The 22,149-nt window shown below is 44.4% G+C and overlaps 1 protein-coding gene across 2 annotated transcripts in view; it reads right to left on the reverse strand.

The window, feature by feature from the left end:
* Positions 1 to 243: 243 nt before the first annotated feature.
* Positions 244 to 22,149, reverse strand: part of CRCP (CGRP receptor component) — a 47,349-nt gene continuing 25,443 nt past the window's right edge. For both annotated transcript variants that reach the window (XM_075905097.1, XM_075905096.1), the window contains 2 exons: positions 13,629 to 13,686; positions 244 to 1,713 (listed from right to left, as the gene is read on the reverse strand). In XM_075905097.1, coding sequence (XP_075761212.1) covers positions 1,567 to 1,713; positions 13,629 to 13,686 — 205 coding nt within the window. In that variant the 3' untranslated portion in view covers positions 244 to 1,566. The remainder of the gene's footprint in view (positions 1,714 to 13,628; positions 13,687 to 22,149) is intronic.

Here is a 22,149-nt window from a genome sequence, read left to right on the forward strand (position 1 = left end):
TCCGACTGACGCCGATGGCGGTAGAGAAGGAACTGAACTGCGCGTGCCATCTGCCTTGCATGCACTGCACACCGGAGTCTTTGTCTAGAGGCGTAACGCCATTGCAAGACCTAAGGTGGAGCACCCACCCACAGCGACACTCCTTGAAGAAAAATATTTGTTTTCCATAAACCATTTCTGAGTCTCAGGATCATGGCTTCCAAGTAACCAATTTGAGTGAAAACAAGCATGAAGCAAGAGCTGTTTATAGTTCCAGCATCCACCACCTGTATTTGTGCAGTCAGAGAATACAAGCAGCAGATTTAAAACAAAATTCCTTAATGCAGTGCACATGTTGAAAACCTATATAGCCATTCACAAAATACTTCCATTTGGCAAAATACTTCCAAATCTTTTTTGTGTCTTCACTGAGCTAAGTAGACTATTCTTTATTTGTACAAAAGTAACTATCATCATTCATCTGGAAATGATTTATTGTTAAATTTAAAAATGTAGTAAATGGGCTGTTTCCTAGCAATCCAAGCAACACATTTTCAACTTTCATCATAAAACCACACTGATGCTGGTGCAGATATATGATGTGATTTAACAACCTCTAACATTTCCAACATTAAGTGTTTGAGCCTGTTGTCTGTGATCAGATAAAAACTCCTGACTCCAGTGGAAGTTTTGCTTGGGCAAGGACTGAGCCTTGTTAAACTTCTGAAAACAAAACAGGGAAATTCATAGTTAAAGTTGCCATGTCATTGTTAAATCACCCAGTTGTGCCACAGTATCATAGCTCATGTGGACTGCACACTACTCTGCCTAGACAACAGGTGAGTCAAAGGAAAAAAAGCAGGCTTAACCTTCTAAATGCCTGTTGTCTGCATTACTAAGAACCCCAACATTATGGGCCAAATCCTCAGCTGGTGTGAATAAGAACAGCTCTACTGACTTTGGGATTCTGTCCTTTTACATCAGCAAGGGATTTGGCTCTATATTTAAAAGAAACATAGGGTCATATCCAAGGTGTCGTTGATACCAGTTACCATATCAGCATAACCTTTACATTCTTTCCACTCTCATGGTATAAGCTGCAAGGATCTATTACAGCTGATTTTATATGGTTATTTAATAACTTCTGAACTTCATTCTAATTATGTATTGATACCATAAAATGGCTTTTTCTGCACAGAATTAGGCACTGCATTGTAAACATCTGAGTAATTCAAAAACATATGAAAGCAGTTATAATTATAGTATATTGCTATGATAATTAAAACATTGCCAGTTGCCTATAATCCTGCTCAGAAGAGAACTGTTACATGGGTAATTGAAAAATAGAATATTAAAGCTTAAGGTTTGTTTTCCCTATTTTTCAAACCGCTGTGTTATGAAGCCCGTTACTATCTTTCTCATAGCTCACAAAAGGCTGACATGAAAGATCTCCTTTGATTTATGTTTCTTGTAAACAACAGTTACTCTTATGAAACCTCCAGACATGGTCTTTGTAATCAAAAAGTTTAGCTGGTTCTTTTCCCACTAAGTTTTTGATGATGTTGCCAACTTTGGGTCAGATGCCGTCTATTCTGGGTCACCTTCTTCTTCAGCTCCCATTGCCGACGGTCTCTGAAGCTCTTCCTCTGGGTTCCCTGGAAGAATGCTGGAGACTGTCTGAAGAAGTGACTCAATTTGCTCTTCTGTTAACCTTTCTTCACTTTCCTCTACCATCTGCAAATTAAAAACACTCTACTGTAAAGTGCTGAATTATTCGGATAAAAACATTCCTACGGAATGAGAGATGCTCCATGGTTATGATGGTGGCTAGATCTCTAGTACAAACCAGATTTGTAAGATCCCATCTCCAAAAATCAAATATTTTTCTAAATTTTGCTTTCCATGTCATTCCCAAGTACATGAGTATTTTAAAGAAAATGCATTACAGTTGAGACCATTTTAAAGTTATAGAGCTATATGACTTGGATAATATTGTCAAAAGTGCCTGAGTGGTTAGGAGCTAAAATTTAAGTGCTTAGATCATTTTGGAAAAAGAAACTTGTGGTGCTTTTGCAAATGTTATCTTTGGTATAGAGGTTCCAAATTCCTTTTTTCCCCTGTTAGCTTGCTGAGGAAAGGAATGCTTTTCAGGTTTTGTTTCTTTGAGAGGTGTTATTTTTAAGTGTATAAACATTTTGGGTGGATTATTAAAGAGCGCTCAGACCTGGCCTCTGCTCTGAAGGAGTGAGTCTTTGCCATGATTCAAGGGGAAAAGTTAGGCCAAAACTGAATGCTTTGCAAGATCCCACCTTTGCAGCTTTTTCTTATATTCATAAAAATATGTTATTATTTACTCACCACGGTGCACTAGCAGAAAACTTAGGGAGCTCTGGCATATTATAAGGAACCTTAAATACTTAATTTTGAAACAATTAGGTCTAAGGAAGAGACCAGTATATTAATTGTCCTGTGTGCATCCATCAATTTACTATTACTTTAGTACACAACAAAGGGGGATACAGTACAGGCAGAGTGGGAAGGTGTAACCTGCATGGGTCAATAGCAAGTATGGAGACATATGTGGAAGGAAGAAAATGGCTGCATTGCTGAACTATTCACTTCCAGAATATCATACCTTGGATTTTTTCCCATGAAGTCAAATTTCCATGGGAATTATAAAAAATATTTTGGAATCATTCATATCTGTTGACTATAGACACAGTAAGCTATATCCACAAAGGGATTTAGGCACCTAAATCCAAAATTAGGATCTTCAAAATTTTCCAGTGTTTTAATTTACTTTTCCTTGCTAAAGCAACTGAAAAGACTCAACTCAAACAACTGGCCTGTCATTCTATCACTAAAAGTGCGGGAGGGAGGGAGAGAGAGATTGGTCTACCTGGTTTTGCACCATATTATAGTGTTATATTATTAATCAATAAATGTTATTGTAGGGCCAGAGCCTTAATGTGCTAGGCTAGGGCCTCTCAGAGTCAAAGCTAGCTTAGATTCAACGATTCATTTCTCAATGCATTTGTTAAACTGTAGGCTGCTTTAACTTCTCAGATGAATAGTAATGCTGCCATCAATAGTAATATTCAAATGAGGAAGTCATACAGCACTGGTTAATTCCAAACAGTGATTTAAGCATGCACTCTCATTCTCAACAGTTCTTATATACTGGAATGGGAGCAACAGAAAAAGTTTTAATGTTTCGGGTGAGTTGAGCGCGTACTACTGAGGTCCATGTTTCTGCAGAGGTGGCATAAAATCACTGAGCTCTAGGATCAAAAGAATAAACTAGAAAATTAGAATCCCCTACCCCCAAAACAGCAAGTGTAATGACATGAAACATATTAGAAAACAGCAAAATAATATGGTAACAGAGAAATGCAAAAGATTAAGCATGAACGAGATACAGACAAAGAGACAAGTGGAAATAAGTCCAATAAAAACAGCAAGAAACAGAAGGAGATTCAGTTCACCAGACTTTAGTACACACGCTTCTGATTTGCTCCTGATTTGCAATTTTAAGACAAAATGCTCTCTGATTACAGTACTGATTATGGTATTATCACAGGCAGTGGCTAAATATACTGCTTGGGGAGGCAAGCTCCACAGCCTCTGGCCCCACCCATATTCCACCCCTGCTCCGTCCAGGCCCTGCCTCCTTACCCCCTCTCCACTGTCTCCCTCTTCTTTCTGTTCACCAAGGTTTCCTCGAAGTTGTGCGGCAACCCAGCCCTGCAGCTGCTGGCCCAGCCAGAGGCTCAGGCTCCATGCAAGAAGCTACCTGACCAGGCGGGGCTGAATAAGAAGCTGCAGAGCTGTGCTGCAGCAGAGCTTAGAGGGAACCTTGCTGCTCACCCCTTCTAGCCAAATCCCTGAACCCAACAGTAGAAAATGACATTTGGAAAAAAAATCCCACTCTTCTAAAGAAAATGGAGTGTGTTTTCAATTGCATGCCAGATTGTGAAGACTGGATATGCAGAAGATAATTAAAGGCACTAAATTTAGGAATAAAAAAAAGTCAGCCACAGATTTTTTTTTATATACTCTGAAGTTTGTCAGAGATTTATTTGTAAAAACTCTGTAGGAAAGGCAAATTTATTGTCCTGATGAATGCAACATTAAATATTATGGAACACATGATGCAGCCCTTCTGTTTTACATTTTCTTCATCAGTATTTCTAAGTTAATTTTTTTTAAAAATATACTTGTAAGCAGAGCTCGCCGAGCCGCAACAAGCCTCGCTCGCCAGCTGCGCAGATTGTTCTGTGCATGCGCAGATTGCCCGAACCCAGCTTGTCCGGGATGTAATCTACTCGCCATGGTGTGTAGATTACATAGATTGTCGAATCCTGCTTGTAAGCCTTCATTCCAGATCACTACATATTTAAACTCACTGAAACATAGACATTAGTTAAGAATGTTGTCTCTTTAAGGGCTCTCTTCAACAGAAAGGTGAAAGGAGAGTACAGGCAGTCCCCGGGTTACGTACAAGATAGGGACTGTAGGTTTGTTCTTAAGTTGAATCTGTATGTAAGTCGGAACTGGCATCCAGATTCAGCTGCTGAATCTGGACACCAGTTCTGACTTACATACAGATTCAACTTAAGAACCCCAGGGTCCCCAAGTCAGCTGCTGCTGAAACTGATCAGCAGCTGATTCCAGGAAGCCTGGGGCAGAGCAACTCTGCCTCGGGCTTCCTGTAGTCAGCCGCTGGTCAGTTTCAGCAGCGGCTGACTTGGGGACGCCTGGGGCAGAGCAGCTCGGGTGCTGCTGGGTTGGTCCAGTAGCGCGGCCGCTCCTCGGTGCTACTGGACCAACCCAGCAGCACCCCAGCTGCTCTGCCCCAGGCGTCCTGATTCAGCCACTGCTGAAACTGATCAGCAGCGGCTGAATCAGGACTCCTGGGGCAGAGTAGCTGGGGTGCTGCCGGGTTGGTCCAGTAGCGCCAAGGAGCGGTGCTGCGGGACCAACTGGCAGCGCCCCACCTGCTCTACCACAGGCCCTGGGCTTTGCTCCACATCTCCCTGGTCTTCTGAGGGGGGCACTAGCTGCGTCCCCCCCAGCAGACCAGAGAGACGCGGAGCAAAGCGGCGGAGGACCCGGGCCAGACCCACGGCGCTTCCAGATCAGCTGGAAGCGCCGCGGGTCCGGCCCGGGTCCTGCGCCGCTTTGCTCAGCGTCTCCCTGGTTTGCAGACCAGAGAGACGCGGAGCAAAGCGGCGCAGGACCCGGGGCCGGACCCGCGGCGTTTCCAGATCAGCTGGAAGTGCCGCGGGTCCGGCCCCGGGTCCTGCGCGGCTTTGCTCAGCGTCTCCCTGGTCTGCACCAGGGAGACGCTGAGCAAAGCCGCGCAGGACCCGGGGCTTCCAGCTGATCTGGAAGCGGCCGCGGGTCCGGCCCCGGGTCCTGCGCCGCTTTGCTCCCCGTCTCCCTGGTCTGCTGGCTCCCGCAGCAGACCAGGGAGACGGGGAGCAGCTTTTCTCGCCCCGGAGGAGGCGGGCGGCGGGACCAGGCGTCCCGCCGCTCCGGTCCTCCGGGGCGAGAAAATCCCCGTTCGTATCTGCGGATCCGACATAAGTCGGATCCGCGTAACTCGGGGACTGCCTGTAGTCATTTGCTACTCTTGTCATTTGGTATTCTATAAAGGACAGGAAGACTTTGGACACAAGCTTTTGCACTATAATTAAAATTAAAATGTGTATTTTTGATAAGGGTGGTCTTTTTGAAAAAATTATGTATATCTGAAGATCCAAGCATTTAAGGCTCAAGCTGTGCAATACCTATGCATGGATTTTTAGAGATGTCATTTTATAATCTTCAGACACAAACCAATGAAACAATTAAAGCAAATTTTAAACTAGGGTCTTGCAGACATAGTTATGCACAACAGTTTTGACAGTAAAATCAGGGTTGGCACATGCCTATTAAATGGTTTCATTACCACTTTATGGCTCTTTCACAGGTTCAATGCATGCTAACAGGTCTGGCAAGCTGGAAGGCTTTTCATTTTTAAGTTAACAGATGCACTTTGGGGGACGAATCACCCTGCAACAGCCTGTTATGGGAGCCTTCAGGAACGGTCAGAATAAGGAGGAAAGCAGTTGAGCACTAAGACCCAGGGGAGATATTGCCTCCCCCCCCTTGCCTCTTATACCTGTAGCCTATGATTACAAACAAACACTAATCTCACAGAAAAATATTACAAAAGAAAAAACACAAAGGGAAGGAAAGAAACAAACATTTTAAGTATGAACATTTATAATGAAAGTTTCACAAATAAAGGAACAATTACCTTTACAATCCACTTATCGATTATAAAACAGTCCTACTAACCCCTATCCTCTGGCTAACAAGATCAAATTTATTGCCATACTACAATAAATTTGACACAGACAAATACTTCAATTCAATTATTTTCATTCAAATGTGATATATTAATACTATGGGCAACAATCACAATTCTTCTCTCTTTCTAGTCAGCAATGGTCACTATGACAAGTTCAGAGCAGGAGCCAGAAAAAAAAGGTATTGTAAGTGAATACTATTCTTTAATATAATTGGAGTAAAATGCTTTCAGATGAAAAAAAGGCTGTTCCTTAGGCATTTGATCCACAAATACGTACTGCAAATGCTGGAGAACAAAGAACTTTAAAATACTGCACTGATGAACAATATCTGATATGCTAATAAGACTTCAGTGCCAGTGAAGAGAACAAGCTGTGGGTTGCACATTATTGTTTTTCTGTAGATAATAGTTTCAAGACTGTATTAAATAAAAAAGTCACTAACAAAAGAGAGAAAGGTGCATTGGGTGTTTCTCAGAATTACCAATCATAATACACTTTTGTTCCAATGCAGGAGACCCTTTAAAGCAAGGAAATACCTGCAGTCTCCTCAAATGTAGAGTAATTCCAAGATGTTCAGCACAAACATACAAATAAGAGAGACCATGAGAAAAGGAAAATACAGCAAAAGGCTGGATTCATCTTCTTGTGACAGGAAGCTAGATAAGTATGCAAAGTGCACAGCTGAGAACATGAAACATTTAAATCTTCCAGCCTTTTGCATTTTTTCAGGGGAATAGGTGAAACTGTTATTCTGCTCTGCTCAAAAATAAATGGCAATCCGACTGTTTGGTTGCATGAAGTGGATACTAGGAGGCAGTGAACTCCAGGTGTTGAAGTCTAGTTTTAAAATATGCAAAACTGCTCCACTGAGAGACAGATGCAGAACAATCTGTTCTTTAAAGAGAAGTGCCTCACTCTTCTAACATATTTGTTAAGTGTTACATAAAGTTGGCACCCATGTCATGGATAGAACAACATCATTGTCTTTTTTATTCTGTGTGAGTCACCAATCCATGAACAACACATGTTGGAGATTAAAGCTAGAGGTCAAGACAACTGTACTGTATACAATGTTTTACCCAGTGGGATAAGGATTACAATATCATGCTGCTTTTGTTATTTAAAAACAAATCTCAGGATTAAGTCTAGAGAAGGAAAAGATAAACCAAGTGCAATGGCTTCTGCAAGAGGAAGACACAAAAAATACCCACATTAAAACAAAAAAAGGTACCTCTCCTCAGAAAGATGGCTTTTAGATGTTATATAGGTACTCTGACTTGTATTTTGTGCACTATTACAGGGCAGGAATTACACAGCCTCTCTCTGAGTTACGAACGAGTTACAGACCAAACACTTGGCCGTAACTCAAGCTGTTCGTAACTCGGACCCCACTGAGTTACATGCGACCACACTGTTTGTAAGCGCGGGTCGCATTCGTAACTCAGGGACCGCCTTTACGACCGCTCCATGGGAGCTTTGGTCGTAAGTGCGAACGGTCGTAACTCGACTGTTCGCGACTCAGGGAGTGGCTGTATAGGAGAAAATATAAAGCAGGCCTGGACAAAATACCCTCCGCAGGCCAGATTCAGCCTGCCAAGCCACCAGATCCGGGACAGACACAGCAGGGGGCCTCAGGCAGATCCCTGCCTGCTCCCCACTGATAAAAGCTGCTGCGGGGCTGTTTGAACAGATATGAGCCCGGGGGAGGGAAGGGACATTTCATGTGCTGCTCCCGCCCCCAGGACAATCCCATTGGCTGGTTTCCAACCAATGGGAGCTGCCTGTTTCAACAGGCAGCTAAGGAGGCACTCCCACCCCAGGCTTGTAGCTGTTCAAAAACCACATGGGCCCTGCAGTCAGTGTGGGGGCTGGGTAGTCAGGGAGCCTGCTTTAGAAGACTGCTGGCTGGGTATCAAGCAGGTAATTCTCCCAGCCAGAGTCTGCCTCTGGCACGCCAACCCCTCTGCCCCCATATCCCTTCCCAGATTCTGCCCCCCATTCCCCTGCCCCATGTCACAGTTAGGGTTGCCAGATGGTTTAACCAAAAATACCAAATACCCCCTGGTCCCCCCAAAAAAAACCACCGGGAAAAAAATTCTGTTAAGAAAAAAAAAGGGGGGGGGGGAAACCAAAGTTGTTGCGAGAAAAAAAAAAAAGGACCCCAACAGCAGTTAAGCCAAAAAATAAAAATAAAAATCAGCCTTTAATAAAAGGCTTTTTTGCTGGTGGCCATTTTGTTTTTCTGCTGCAGCCACAAGACAAGCCCCTGTGGTACAAGGTAAGCGGTGGGGAGTACGAGGGAGGGCCCGGCGGAAGGTCCAGGGGCTGGGCCCGGTTGCTGAGTGAGTCGTAGGGTTGCCAGGTGTCCGGTATTTTCACCTCCTGGCAGGGAAAAAAAAAAGTAGAAAATACCAGGTACTAGGTATTTTCTGAATTTTTTTTTTTTTAAACCAGACTGGAGGTGAAAATACCAGACTATCCGGTTCAATACTGGACATCTGGCAACCCTAGTCACAATCTAAACCCTCTGCTTCCCTCCTGCCCCCATATTCCCTCCCAGACCCTGCACCCCAACCCACTGAACCAGTCCTCTGCCTGAAGCCACAACCTCCTCCTTCCCTAGGTCACTGCTCAAACCCCTCCCACACACTAGTCCTGTAACCCAGGTCCTACACCTCCTCCATTAATATGTAGGAGTGTGGCCCTTGACCACTTTCCAAATTCTTGGAGTGATGCCCCCATCAAAAATTATTGCCCTCCCCTGACAAAGACTTGATGTCAAAACCAAATAGCATTAAACAATCTTTTATATACACACTTTTGGGGACCTGGCTTGTTTTGTTTTTTAGTCAGTTCCTCTTTTAAAAACTGAATAAATAATATATAGAGATATACCTATCCCATAGAATTGGAAAGGACTTTGAGAGGTCATTGAGTCCAGTCCTGTGGCCTTACAGCAGGACCAAGAACCATCCCTGATGGATTTGCCCCAGATCCCTAAGGGGTCCCCTCAAGGATTGAGCTCACAACACTGGGTTTAGCAGGCCAATGCTCAAGCCACTGAGCTATCCCTTCCTCCCTCAAATTCAGCAGCTTTTGGTAAAACTTAAAGTAAAAAAATGTTAAATATCAATTGCCTCAGATCTCTATCCAGGGATGAGTCAAAGTTTTTAAGAAAAAAAATTCACATGGCAAATGAGGCATTTTTCATGGAACCGGTGTATAGATAATCTGGGTCCTCCTGAAGTTAATGATGTAACTTCCAGCGGCTTTTGTTTTTATGTATTAAATTCCTTATAAATACAAGGAGGCTCTGCTTAGTTGAGGATGCTGTAACTCTCACTCTTGTCATTATATCGAAAAAACAGCCATTCATTATGCAGATCCCAAAGGTAATGTTCACAAAAATGGCTTGTAACTCTCCAAATAATGACTAGCTAAATGAAGAATCTATGTAGTTTAAGTTTTTTGCTGACTTAATTTGACACAATGCCATGTGTATATGAGCAATCCACTATTCTTAATATATTGTGATGCTGTAGAAACTTGAACAGCTATAATCTAATCTAGCATTAATAGTTCACTCTACTGTCTAGTTTGGGGATGAACTCAACTGTATCATTGTCAACTACAACATTACCTTACTCCTAAGAATAATTTCTTATTACATAACAGGTTGCTTTGGGTTACTTAGAGAAAGTTTACATATCAAACTGATGAATTCACATTTAACTTGTTTTACTGCCTCAAAACATCAGTTTTAACAGAGCAATTTTAATTTTTATATTGCTAAACCTTGAAAGAGCTGAGGTACAAATGTTACATTAGTACAATAACTTTACTCCATATCAAAGTCATATTTTGCTTATAGTTGCCTCGTCAACGTGAAGCTACTAGCTGGATATTGGAGCATCAACAAATATTCTCCATGTTATGTGGACAGACAAGATAATTAGTGAATGGGAGAGCAATCACAGACGAATGAGGTCTATAAAGTGACAATAAAATGAGTATATTTTAAGAAGAGGAGAAAACAGAATATGAATATGCTGGAACCTAATGAATTATAAGTGCAATGCGACAAGCTAACAGAAATAGAGAGAAATTCTAAATATTTAAAGGCTCTACTTCACTTCTGAAGAAGCTGCGTATCAAAACTAGTGATGCCTTCATGCTCTTGTCTGCAGTTGTAGAAAATGGAATTAACTCATGGTAAACTTGATGATAATAGTTCATATGGTATCATATCAGCTGTTTTCATCGCTGGAATGTCTAGTTCTTGGCTATCAAGGAATGTGAGAAATACAGGATGCAGTCCAACTAGCATCCACTTCTAACCTTTTTGCCACAGAATGCAGTCCTGCTACAATCAAGTCTCAGGATAAGATTATCAACAGATGTTCTCCATGCAAGACAGCTGTATTAGAGGAACAGTCTTGTTATAATAAACTCCTTATTAATACAGCATTTGTGTTCTTTGCAGGATGGCCTGGAGACCATTTAATCAATCTATCTTTTTATCCTTGACATCCCTTTCTCCAAATGCTGCGTTGGACAATAGACTGATAATGGATCGTTTCCAACTGAAAGCTTTCCAGCATACAGTTCTTATGTCACACAGTCATTTCAAAGCACAGTAGCAAACACTCTCCCCAAATTTTTGGCTTTTCTGTACTTTAAAAATAATTAAAAGGAATATACCATAGTAGTTTTCTAAATCAAAATTCATATTCCAAAGTTCTCAACTACAAAGCAACTGAAGAAAACCAAAGATAAATTTTCAATCTGAAACACTGGAACAAATGTGAGAGTGAAGGATATGTCTTAGAGGAAGAGTAAATCTTATAGAGGCCTCACTGGGGAAGCCAAGAGAAAAGAAAATCAGAACACATGAATATAAAGATGTGTAGAGAAGTCCTATCAGTCAGTGACCACGAGAAAATGATTATTCAATTGATTTTTCAAGATTAAAGCTACTTTAATAGGGTATGTCCACACTACAATGTTAGTTCACACTAACGGACGTTAGTGCGAACTAACATTCATAGACGCTACACTAGCGCTCCGCTAGTTCGAATTTGAATCGAACTAGCGGAGCGCTTAGTTCGAACTAGGAAAACCTCATTTTACGAGGATTAAGCCTAGTTCGAACTTACTAGTTCGAATTAAGGGGTGTGTAGCCCCTTAATTCGAACTAGTGGGAGGCTAGCCCTCCCCAGGTTTCCCTGGTGGCCACTCTGGCCAACACCAGGGAAACTCTATGCCCCCCTCCCGGCCCCGGAACCCTTAAAGGGGCACGGGCTGGCTACGGTGCCCGTGCCAGGTGCAAGCCTGCCAGCACCCAGCCAGCAGACCCTGCACCTGGCACGGCACAGAGCCACCCACCCGATGTCCCCCAGCCCACCCCCTCTTCCCGGGACCAGGCTAGCGGCTCCCGGGAGCTTGCCCAGGACCGCAAGAGGCGGGCACCTTCCTGGGCTAGTGCGGACATCGTGGACCTCGTCCACGATCTCCGCACTAGGCACAGGAAAGTGGCCGTCTAGGGCAGGAGAGCTGCCAGCCTGGCCACCCAGGAGCAGGTGTGCATGAAAATCAAGGGGGTCCACTGAGACCCCCGACCCTGAGCTTACAATGGCCATCCTGGGTCAGACCAAAGGTCCATCTAGCCCAGTAGCCTGTCTGCCGACAGCGGCCAACGCTAGGGACCCTGGAGGGGATGGACCGAAGACAGTGACCAAGCCATTTGTCTCGTGCCATCCCTCTCCAGCCTTCCACAAACTTTGGGCAGGGACACCACTCCTACCCCCTGGCTAAGACTACTCCATGGACCCAACCTCCATGACTTGATCTCACGTCCCTTTAAACTCTGTTCTAGTTGTAGCCTTCACAGCCTCCTGCAGCAAGGAGTTCCGCAGGTTAACTATTTGCTTTGTGAACAACAACTGTCTCTTACTAGTTTGAAGCCTGCTACCCATTCCTTTCCTTTGGTGTCCTCTAGTCCTTCTTTATGGGAACTCAGGAAGAATTTTTCTGAATGCACCCTCTCCACCCAACCCCTGCTTTTAGAGACCTCTATCCTGTCCCCCCTCCGTCTCCTCTTTTCTAAGCTGAACAGTCCCAGTCTCTGTAGCCTCTCTTCATCTGGGACCTGTTCCCAACCCCTGATCATGTTAGTTGCCCTCCCTTCTCCCAGCCTTTCTCTTCCCCTCTCCCACCTCCTTTTCCCAGTCTCCCCCAGTTTTGTTCAATAAAGACAGAGTCAATGTTGGAAGAAACGTTATCTTTATTTTGTACATCAATAAGAAGGGGGGCTAGGGAAGGGTAAGTGGAAGGAGGTGAGGGAGGAATGGGGTACGAGCCCCCGATGGGGAGGACTGGGCTGGCTCTGCGGGCGGAAGCTCTCCTGCAGCCCCCCGATTGTCCCCTCTCCCCAGATGGCAGCCTGCGGCAAGTGCAGCCGGGCTGATGGCCGAGTGCTGTGATGTGCCCAGTGTGGGTACTCCGGGCACTCCAAGCCAGAACTTCTTTGCAAGTGGGGCACCCCTTAGAACTGTCTGTCCGAGGTGGGGGTCGGGACCCTTTAAGCGCAGCCCTTGGCTAGCCTGAGACAGCATCTCCACGCTCTAAGTCCTCCTCTGATGCCCTGCCGGCACTGCTTCCGGCCATCCTTAAGCCCTGTTCAGAGTCCACTCAATGTGGACTTGCTAGTTTGAATTAGCAAAACGCTAATTCGAACTAGTTTTTAGTTCTAGACGCGTTAGTTCGAATTTGCTTAGTTCTAATTAACTAATTCGAACTAAGCTAGTTCGAACTAGCGCTGTAGTGTAGACATACCCATATATAGTAATAGAGATGTAACCGTGTTAGTTTAGTCTAGCTGAAACAAAAAACAGGACTATGTAGCACATTAAAGATTAACAAGATGGTTTATTAAGTGATGAGCTTTCGTGGGCCAGACCCACTTCCTCAGATCAAATTGTGGAAGAAAATAGGCATGACCATATATACCAAAGGGATACAATCGAAGAAAGTGAACACATATAAAAAGGACAAATCAAATTTCAGAACCAGACTTGAAAGAGAAACCTCTGAACTGTCATTCATGCTTAAATTTGACACTTTACACGGGGTCTTAACAAAGACACTAATTATCTTATCCATTACAAAGATAGCTTCCCCAATTATCATCTCTAATATCATTAGCTCACAGACATTTACCTTCCCCCCCATCCCCTCTCTCTTCTGAAATTTATATATAGATTTTGAGCAGTTAAGAGCATTATAACTTACCAGCTGTATCTCAACTGCAGTCATTGGCCTGTGGTTAAGCAACTGTAGCTTCTCTGCTCTGTTTAAAAGCAAAACATTAAACATTTATATAGGATTCTGAATAAATGAATTGTCAGAAACAAACATTTCCTTAATACTTGAGACCTGAAAGCTATTTCCAGAGGTCTCAATCAATATTCTCTCTCTCTCTCTCTCTCTCTCTCTCTCTCTGAATGACACCACCACTCACGCTCTCAAGCTATTGACAGGGGGAGGGTTGGTGAGCATAATGAGCACAGGGCACAGCCTGGTAGTAATTCCGTGTTTATCTGTTCTATGTAAACTGGTAATTGGCAGCCCAAAGTGGCAAAGCTGTTTTGGTTACAATCTCGTGTTTCCACACATGCCTAACTTACTAAAGCATTCATCTTTTGAAATGGAATTTCCCATGCTTTGTCTCTGCCTTAATTATTTATTAATTATTTTTTGCACTCCTAGAGCATCTTCCATCTTGAACCTCTTTAATCCAACAACCCTGGGAAACAGGGTACACCAGATTAAGGATTTTTTCAGAATATGGAGGGTGGCAGGTGGATGAGAGTGTGGTGCTTCACTCCTGGGAGCACACATAGTTCTGTACCCCCTACAACTCCCAGGCACTTTCCCCCACCCCTACGGGAACAGCAGGAAAAAGCCTTCAGAGAAATGCATTACTATGCTGCTGTTCCCCCAGCCGGGGGCGGGGAAAGGGAGGAGAGGAAGTAACAACATCCAGAGTCACTCCCTCTTCCTCCTGCCAAGGTCCACATCACAAGTGTTTCTGAGTCAGGGACATCCAGAGTACAGACGTTCAGGTGTATCAGTAAAACTAACCCTCAACATCCATGAGAGGTAGGAAAGCATTGTCACCAAGCCTCAGCAGACCGCAGCTGAGAATGCCAAATTCAGGACCGAGGCTAAAAAGTTGTGTTATTTTTTTAAATAGAACGATGAACTGGCAACGAATAACTAACTAGTAACAATAAAATGCTAAAAAGGCAGGAATAAAACTGAAATTATGCATAAAGAGAATAGATGCCTGAGGTGAGAGAGAATCTCCATCGGTGACCGAGGATGGTAAGTGAAGAACTGAAGGGGGGGGGGGTGGTCAGGCTGTGCACAAGAGGTGTCAAACTATCAATAGCGTAAGTAGCCTTCCACGCACGCACAGCCCAACTGACAACTGCTAAGAAAAAGTTCCGAAATGCAGCTCTGGGGATGACCAACGGTGGAGCACCTTTGGGGACATCATCCAAAGAAGAACTTTAGATACAAAGGCAATACACAGATTTGACTATGATAATCATATTTGATAGATTGTAATATTTTCTGCCCCAGGTTGGTGCAGGGGTTGATTGCAGTGCCACTGTCGGTGCAGGCATTGGTGTCACTGCCTGTGGGGTTGGTACTGCTGGTGCCAGGAGGTGAGCTGAAGTCTCGGTATTAGGCACTGATGATGTTCTGTGCTGCAACTTTGGTTCCACGGCACCCTTCAAGTGGGAAGTCACAATGCTGGATGTTCCCAGCTTGTCCCCCGTACTCATGGGGCATCTGTAAAGGTAAATCTTTTGTGCGCTCTGTTTGCAACTGTTAAGGATTATCCTTTGTACTTCCTCTGAGCAGGTGAGGGGCTGCCATGAACTGAAGCTAGTGCACTTCTGGACGGAGAACTCATCCCTAGTCCTGATATACTATATTCAGCCATTGTGGAAGAGGAATCGGAGGAGTACTCGACATCTGTGACAGGTAAGGGAACCAGGTTTGTCTGGGCCATGTGGGTGCTATGATGATCACACTGGCCTGGTCTTGTGTATGACTTTCCCAAGGAGAGAAAGAGGCAGAAAGGCATACAGTAAGTAGCGAGACCAGTTGTTCAACATGGCATCCCCCATTGAGTTGTTGCCCAGACCAGCCCTGGAATAATACCTGGGGGACTTGGTGTTGAGTGATGTGGTAAATAAGTCTATTTCTGCAAAGCCCCACCTAAGGAAGACAGTATGTAGGGCTTGCGGATATATTTCCCATTCACGTTCTTGGTGAAATATGCAGCTCAGTAGATCCACAGCGATGTTTTGTTTGCCTGAGAGAAATATTGCTGATATGCTGATGCGATGGAGGATGCTGATGTGAGACAGTGATGTGGCCTCATTGCAAAATTGGTATGATCTGGCTCCGCCCTGTTGATTTATGTAGAACATGCAGGTGGTGCTATCTGTATATTTTCACCAGTTTGCCCTGAATTAGGGGAAGAAAGTGCTCGCAATGCTCTTCTTACAGCTCATAGCTCGAGAACATTGTTGTTTAGGTTTGACTCATGGGAGACCATCTTCCCTGCATACTGTGTGTGCCACCCAGCCCTCCAGTGTGGCATCCGTCGTTATGTGAATAGACAGGGCTGATTGATGGAAAGGAACCCCCAAGCAGAGGATGCCATCATGTAGCCATCATGTGAGGCTGACCTTGTCTGAAGGACTGAGCCTCCTGTGCAATGAATGCCTGCGAGGGCACAAGCGCATGTGTAGCCACAACTGGAGAGTTTGCATGCGTAACCTCGCGCGAGGGACTACGTATGTCATTGCTGACGTGTCCAAGTAACTGCAGGCATTGCCTGGCGGATACCGTGGGGCTGTTTATGATTGTTTTTGCTAGCATAGTTAGGGTGTGGAATCTGGCAGAGGTAGCTGAGTCTGTGCTTGTATGCAGTCCAGCATGGACGCCTATGAACTCCAGCTCCTGAGATGGTGTGTGATTTGACTTTCGCATGTTTATTTGGAGCCTCAACCTTGTAAAGAGTCTGATCATGACCTCAGTGAATTGTTTGGCCTGTTGCTCTATTGGAACCACTATCAGGCAATTGTCCAAGTAAGGGAAGATCACTATGCCTGATTTTCTTACATGGGCCACTGCTACTGCAAGAACATTGGAAAAAACACTGGGTGCTGCTGACAAACTGAACGGTAAGACTTGGTACTGATAATATTGAACCTTTGGAGTGAACCCGAAGAACTTTCTATGAGATTTGTCCTTGGATTTTGGCCCTATTTCTGCTCAACTTCAAAATGAGTTGAAAAAATGTATTTAAACAAGTGTCCAACTAGAACCAATGATAACAAAATACTGGCTAGCCATAGGGTCTTCGGTTGGAACATTTAAATATATGTATAAGATGATTGGGCTGCATGCATATTGGTCAATCCAGTTGTGTTGGTAGCTGCTTTAGAATGCAGACTCCATGTTTCAACACGGCTTCTTAACTCAGTTTGAGCCCAGTTTGGATGGGATGTCTGCCTGGAGGTGGGAGAGCTAGTTGCCACTGTTGCAGTTAAAGCATATTTTAGCATCTGAACATTTTTTATAATTTTATTTTCTGGAATTAAAAAAAGGGGCAAGAAACTCAATACAGAAAAATACAGAAAAATGGCAGGGATCAGATGAGTAAGCAAGATGTCAAGGTTTATACTGAAAATATATAATTCTGAAAAATACACAGCTTTAACAATCTAATTCACAGCATCTAGCCAAAAAGAAGTCACTAACAAAGTTGTAGTCTGCACTGAACAGAATGGAGCAAGGAAATTCTGTGAGAAACAAAAATCCCTCATCTCTTCCCAGAGCTACCCCAATTAATTATGGAAAAGAAAAACCTCGTACATTTTTTCTCATTTTTTACTAAATACTTAATTCATGAAGGAGAACATTATAATACATTTTTGTTTTTTCCGAATGATGTCTTGTTAATTAAATGTATACTGATCACATAAACCAAAGCTATATCATTCCTAATACTAAAGATGTTATAATTTAAGTCTTATTTATTTAGAACAATTTTAAAAGACATAGATCTCCAGCTATCCATACCATATTATTGCCAGAACAGGCAACAATAAAAACAACTGAAGACAAATGGACGTCATAACTAAAACCAGCTAATGTGATCATTAAGCAGAAATGCTCATCATTCCTTGAGACAAGGACCATAGGTTCCAAGAGTATAAAGCAAGTCCATCTCTCAAAAAGTGTTCTGACTTAAATGTAATCAATAGAAAATATAATAACCTATAATGTAGTTTTTAGAAGGCTTATCAGCAATACAATATAATCACAATGAGAAATGCTTCAATAAAAGATGAAATAATACAGACTGTTCCCAGTTTTCAAAATTTATGTGCAGAAAAATGAGGGGTAATTTAGTAGCAAGTCATTAAAATGTGTTATTTGGACAATTTCATTGTGCTTTTGATTATAATGTTCCCTTGCAGAAAAATGACTAAATGCACCAAAAAAGCATTAGCAGCAGTTGCCATGTCTTTTTTTCATCCTAAAAATGTCTGAACAGGTCCTAGCAGGTTATAAACTGAAAATACTAATTTATACTGAAAAAAAATTAGAAGACTCGAGCATAAGTATTAATGTCTTTCAATCACTGGACAGTCAGGATTACAAACAATGCATTTGATATAAAATACAGCACTTCAACTGGAAACACTAAGGCTACGTCTACGTTGGCCCCTTCTCCGGAAGAGGCATGTTAATTTCCAACTTCAGAATAGGGAAATCCGCGGGGGATTTAAATATCCCCCGCGGGATTTAAATAAACATGGCCGCCGCTTTTTTTCCGGCTTGGGGAAAAACCGGAAAAAAGCGTCTAGACTGGCGCGATCCTCCGGAATAAAGCCCTTTTCCGGAGGATCTCTTATTCCTACTTCGAAGTAGGAATAAGAGATCCTCCGGAAAAGGGCTTTATTCCGGAGGATCGCGCCAGTCTAGACGCTTTTTTCCGGCTTTTCCCCAAGCCGGAAAAAAAGCGGCGGCCATGTTTATTTAAATCCCGCGGGGGATATTTAAATCCCCCGCGGATTTCCCTATTCTGAAGTTGGAAATTAACATGCCTCTTCCGGAGAAGGGGCCAATGTAGACGTAGCCTCTGGGAAAATATCAAAAGTTACAGAGGGAGCTATTTGAGAACCAGTACCTAGTCATCTATTTACTGACTGACCTAAATCCTGTTCTGACCATCACAGAAAAAATGGTTACTTACCTCGTAACTGTTGTTCTTCAAGATGTGTTGCTCATGACCATTCCAGTTAGGTGTGTGCGCGCCACGTGCACGGATTCTGGAGCTTTTTTCTCTTAGCAATATCTGTTGCGCCAGCTGGGGAGTCCCCTGGAGTAGTGCTGCTATACTGGTGCATGTATACCCCTGCTGGCCCTCCACCCCCTAAGTTCCTTCTTGCCGGAGTCCTCTGATGAAGGGGAGGCAGGTGGGATTTGGAATGGACATGAGCAACACATCTCAAAGTACAACAGTTATGAGGTAGCTGTTTTTTCTTCAAGTGCTTGCTCATGTCCATTTCCTAGCAGCATCACAGAAGGCTGAGTCAGAGACTAGTCTGCAATGGACTGCAACACAGCCCCCGCAAAGGCCGCATCATCCCTGGCCTTCTGCGCAATAGTGTAGTGACTCATGAAGAGGGCTCAACAAACTGCTGTATCTACTTGCCTATGGCAAGTAGATTTCAGCCGGTCACCCCATTTGCCCTGTTCACCGGCGCTGAGCGCATGCGCGGTGCGGAGCTGGCGAGTAGATCTCGCCGCAGTTTGTCGAGCCCTGCTCACGAACATATGAACCGAGGACCACATGGCTGCCCTGCAGATCATGAGAATAGGCACTTGCGCAATTAATGCCGTTGACAAGACCGGCATCCTTGTGGAGTCAGCTGTAAGGGGAAGGTGCCGGCCTGTAAGCAAGATCATGACAGGTTCTAATACGTGATGTGATCCAAGAGAATAAGCATTGTGCTAACACGGGTAAGCCCTTCTTCCTGTCATGAGGGGTGACATTTGGAGACCTTTGATTAAGGTATGCATAGTCATGAATCTGACCCTTGGAAGGGAAGTCCTTGCCACAGTGGAGTCCAAGTGGGCCCCTACAAAGTCTATTATTTGAGTGGGTTTGAGTGTGGATTTCTCCTCGTTTATGAGAAGACCCAGCCTGAGAAACAGGGCCTTGGTCAAAACTATGTGGTCTAAGAACTGTTCCTTGGTTGAACCCCTTATCAACCAATCATCCAGGTAGTGGAAAAGCTGGACCCTGCATCTCCTTAACAGGCTGCCACTGCTGCCATCCATTTGGTGAAAACCCTCAGTGCTGTTGAGAGGCCAAACGGAAGGACCACAAACTGGAAATGATCCTGTCCTACTGTGAAACTCAGGAATCTCCTGTGAGCTGGGATCACTGAGATGGAAGTATGCTTCGTTAAAATCCAGGGCAGCGTACCTGTCTCCTTTCTGATGGGAAGGAATGATGGAGGCTAGGGTAACCATCCTGAACTTCGCCTTTTTAATGAACAAATTTGGGTCCCTTAAGTCGAGGATGGGATGCAGCCCTCCTTTGGATTTCGAGATAAGGAAATACTGGGAGTAGAATCCTCTCCCCTTGAACTCCTCTGGAACAGGTTCAACCGCTCCTAAATGCGGCAGCAAAGAAACTTCTTGCCTTAACAGATACTCATGAGAGGGGCCCCTGAAGAAAGAGAGGGAAGGGAGTAGGAGGGAGGAACTGAAACGAAAGAAATGGCAATAACAGCTTTCTACCAAGTCCACAACCCATAATCCAAAGTAACCTAGGACCAGGCCTAGTAGAACAGGGAGAGACAGCAACCATACAGGGGTATAGGGTTGGATACTGGAACTCTCTTTGGGAGTACCTTCAAAATGAGGACTTGGGGCTGCTGATTAGGCGGTGGGGCGGACCTCCTGTCGGAGTCCTACCTTGACCCCCTGCTCCTATTGTTGCTGTTGCCATTATCATTTCTACCCTTTCTTCTGCCACATTATTTTATACCTATTTGCTTATGAAATATCCAGATGCACGTAAGTGTAATAAAAAAAGCTGCAACTATTGCATGGGAGGCCCACATTAGCAGATTAGGGATGTCAACGTGTAAATGACTACACCATTAACTGATAAGCTTGGACTTTTCACTTAATCTTGTCAACTACACACATCCCCCCCCCTTTCCCGCCTCTGTATCAGAGGCAGCAAGGAGAGGGAGGGAGGTGAGAGCTGGTACCTCCCCTCGCCCTGCACTGCTGCCTCTAATAGAGAGGTGCCAGCACAGAGGGTGAGGCATGCTGACTCCATGGACCCACCTCTCCCCCCACCCCCACCTCCTACAAAGGTGGCTGGTTGTGAATACAGGAGCTTTTAAGCTGGTTGCCCCCAGCACAGGCTCCACGGTGCTGCCTGCCCCACATCCCCCACACTTCAGAGACAGCAGTGGGGGTGGGGAGAAGGGGAGGCTGCTGTGAAGCAGCTTCTGTCCATGGCACACCCAGGCTAGCCAGGGACAGAGCCTGCTCTGTGGCAGCCTCCCCGTCTGCATAGGGTCCAAGCTGCAAGTGGAAAGGGGCTGCTCCGGTATTCCACGGAACAGCCTCTGTGCACAGCAAGTGTAGGTCTGCCCTGTACAAAAGCTGCTCAGCAGCAGCAGCAGCCCTTGTCCACCGGGAGAGGGGGGGCGTGTCCGAGCTACCAATGGACCCCACACACACAGATGGAGGATGCTGCTGCAGAGCAGCCTCTGTCTGCAAGAAGCTCGTTCCCACCACAAACAGGGGATGCTACCACCCCACGCTATCCCCCTTGTGGCTATTGCTATAGTGAACTAAAAATCTTGTACAAGTGCTGCACAGCAGGCTTAAACTCTGGTAGTCTCCTCCTGCAACATAGGTGGAGAATGTACTATATTAGCACAAAGATCCACCATTCAGAACTAGAAACCAGAAAATCCTCCCTCTGCATGAAGGCAGATTATACTTAACGACATTGGTCCAGGAACTAGGGGTTCAGAGGGTGCTGCAGCACCCCCCAGGTATTACACAAGGGCCCAGCTGCTGATCCCCAGCCCCAGCCTAGACCCTCTTAACCTTGACCGCATTCCCAGAGCCCCAGCCCTGCTCCCAGTCCACCACCCCTAGAGCCAGGAGGGCATGGACGGGGGGGGGGGGGGGGGGGGGGGGGGGGGCGGGAGATGCAGCAGCCATGCTCTAAAAAAATATTCCAATGCCATTGCTTGAGGAATATAACTTTTCTAGTTGCTAGAAGAAAAGTCATATTGCGGAATCATACTGTGGCATGTGCTTTCACGACTTTATTTTAGCACATGCTTCAAACCCACAGGGTTAAATCCTATCATTGCAATTCAGCCAAGACTCCCCACTAGGTGCCTGGCTTGAATCAAGATTACAGGAATTTCTTTATAGATAATATGCCCAATTATGATTGCAGTGAAGTGTGGGAAGTACAATGGATATTTTTCAGGAAGCTAGAAAATTATGCTGCTACTTTCATAATACCATTCTGTCTTCCAAGAAATGTTTTCACTCTGAAAACTCTGACAAAACACACAGCCTGCCCTAAAACATTTTAACAGTTTTGCTCTATTTTAATTTTTGCCATTGACAATGGAAAAGTATAATCAGGATGAAATTCATTTTAAAG

This window comes from Pelodiscus sinensis, chromosome 21 (assembly GCF_049634645.1).
Source record: "Pelodiscus sinensis isolate JC-2024 chromosome 21, ASM4963464v1, whole genome shotgun sequence".
NCBI lineage: Eukaryota > Metazoa > Chordata > Testudines > Trionychidae > Pelodiscus > Pelodiscus sinensis.